This window comes from Aplysia californica, unplaced genomic scaffold (assembly GCF_000002075.1).
Source record: "Aplysia californica isolate F4 #8 unplaced genomic scaffold, AplCal3.0 scaffold00089, whole genome shotgun sequence".
Classification (NCBI taxonomy): domain Eukaryota; kingdom Metazoa; phylum Mollusca; class Gastropoda; order Aplysiida; family Aplysiidae; genus Aplysia; species Aplysia californica.
Window position 1 is genome coordinate 1,165,282 of NW_004797359.1, and position 1,253 is coordinate 1,166,534.

The following is a 1,253-nucleotide window of genomic DNA, read 5'->3' on the forward strand; positions in this document are numbered from 1 at the left end:
AGATGAAAAGAAATATTCACTTTAAATATCTAGATTTCTAGATCTAGATCTAGATCTATATCTAGATCTAGATGCTTCCCATTAGTCTAGTATTAGACAAATTTCTTCGTGTGAGAATAGAATAGCGTATGAAAACATGAATATGACCATGCCAGTGAGTTACGTAACGACAGCGTTGGTGTCTGAAAACTTGCCTGGCATTTGTAGTAGGGTTAAGATCGTACAGAGATCATGGATTACTCTCGTCATTCTCATTACGAAAAACAAATCAGCTTCTGTATGAAGGACAATGGGAAAAAAACCCCCCAGCAACAAACAGATTCGTTCAAACTTATCAATGTTTTGTTTTCAAACAGTAGGCGCGTTCATAATAAGTACTTTCCGGTGCTTTAGAGTTTTGCACAGTCTTCAATTATTAGTCTTCATCTTTCGTTCTTGACTTGTTTATGAAGAGACATTTGGCTAATTTGGCTAACACCGTAAATAATACCAACTGTAAAGCGTACAAAGACACGTGGGTGTTCTTCCCCCTGTTTGGTCAACTCGCGTTTATTTGTCTGTTCTGTGAATACAATTATGTATGCACACAAACACACACACACACCCACACACACACACCCACACACACACACACACACACACACACACACACACTCACACACACACACACACACACACACAATCACACACGCACACGCACATGCAGACTCCCAATAATAATGCCTTTTCAAAGTTGCCCTGTTACATTAGCCCAATTTTGCTTCATTATTTCCCGATAAAGGCTTGCACCGACCGCTCTGCCAGATCAAAACAACACTGAAATGTATCTCCAATGGATTATCTATAAGCTCGACGCTCAGCCTGTTTTATGCTTCTGGCATCTTCTATTCTTATTTTTAATCATATCAGATCAAGAGGTTTTGGGGGGAAAGAAGAAATAGTGAAATAGGGCTCGAAGTTACCTGAATTATGATCAAAACAGTGCAAGTCGAATACAAAGTGACCTTCAATTAGTTTTAGACGTATGTTATCCGTTCACTGACTCTGTTGGGCTAAAACTGCCCTCAGTATTGAGACAAAGGTTCGAAGAAAAGCAGTGTAGTGAGAGAGAGGCTCGAAGAAATTCAACCTCTTCGTTTATTTGTTTTGTTAATTTGCCTAAAGACAAGTATATAGACACATTAATTTCAATGTAGTGCGAGGAAAAAGGAAGACATACAGACGGAAACAACGCAGGGAAAGAAAAGAAGTAG

At 39.0% G+C, this 1,253-nt stretch overlaps 1 protein-coding gene across 1 annotated transcript in view; it reads right to left on the bottom strand.

Annotated features, from left to right (window-relative positions):
• Positions 1 to 595, bottom strand: part of LOC101850467 — a gene marked incomplete in the record, with an annotated part of 31,779 nt that extends 31,184 nt beyond the window's left edge. The window contains 1 exon segment of the mRNA XM_013080507.2: positions 195 to 595. Coding sequence (XP_012935961.1) covers positions 195 to 255 — 61 coding nt within the window.
• Between the last annotated feature and the right edge of the window lie 658 nt (positions 596 to 1,253).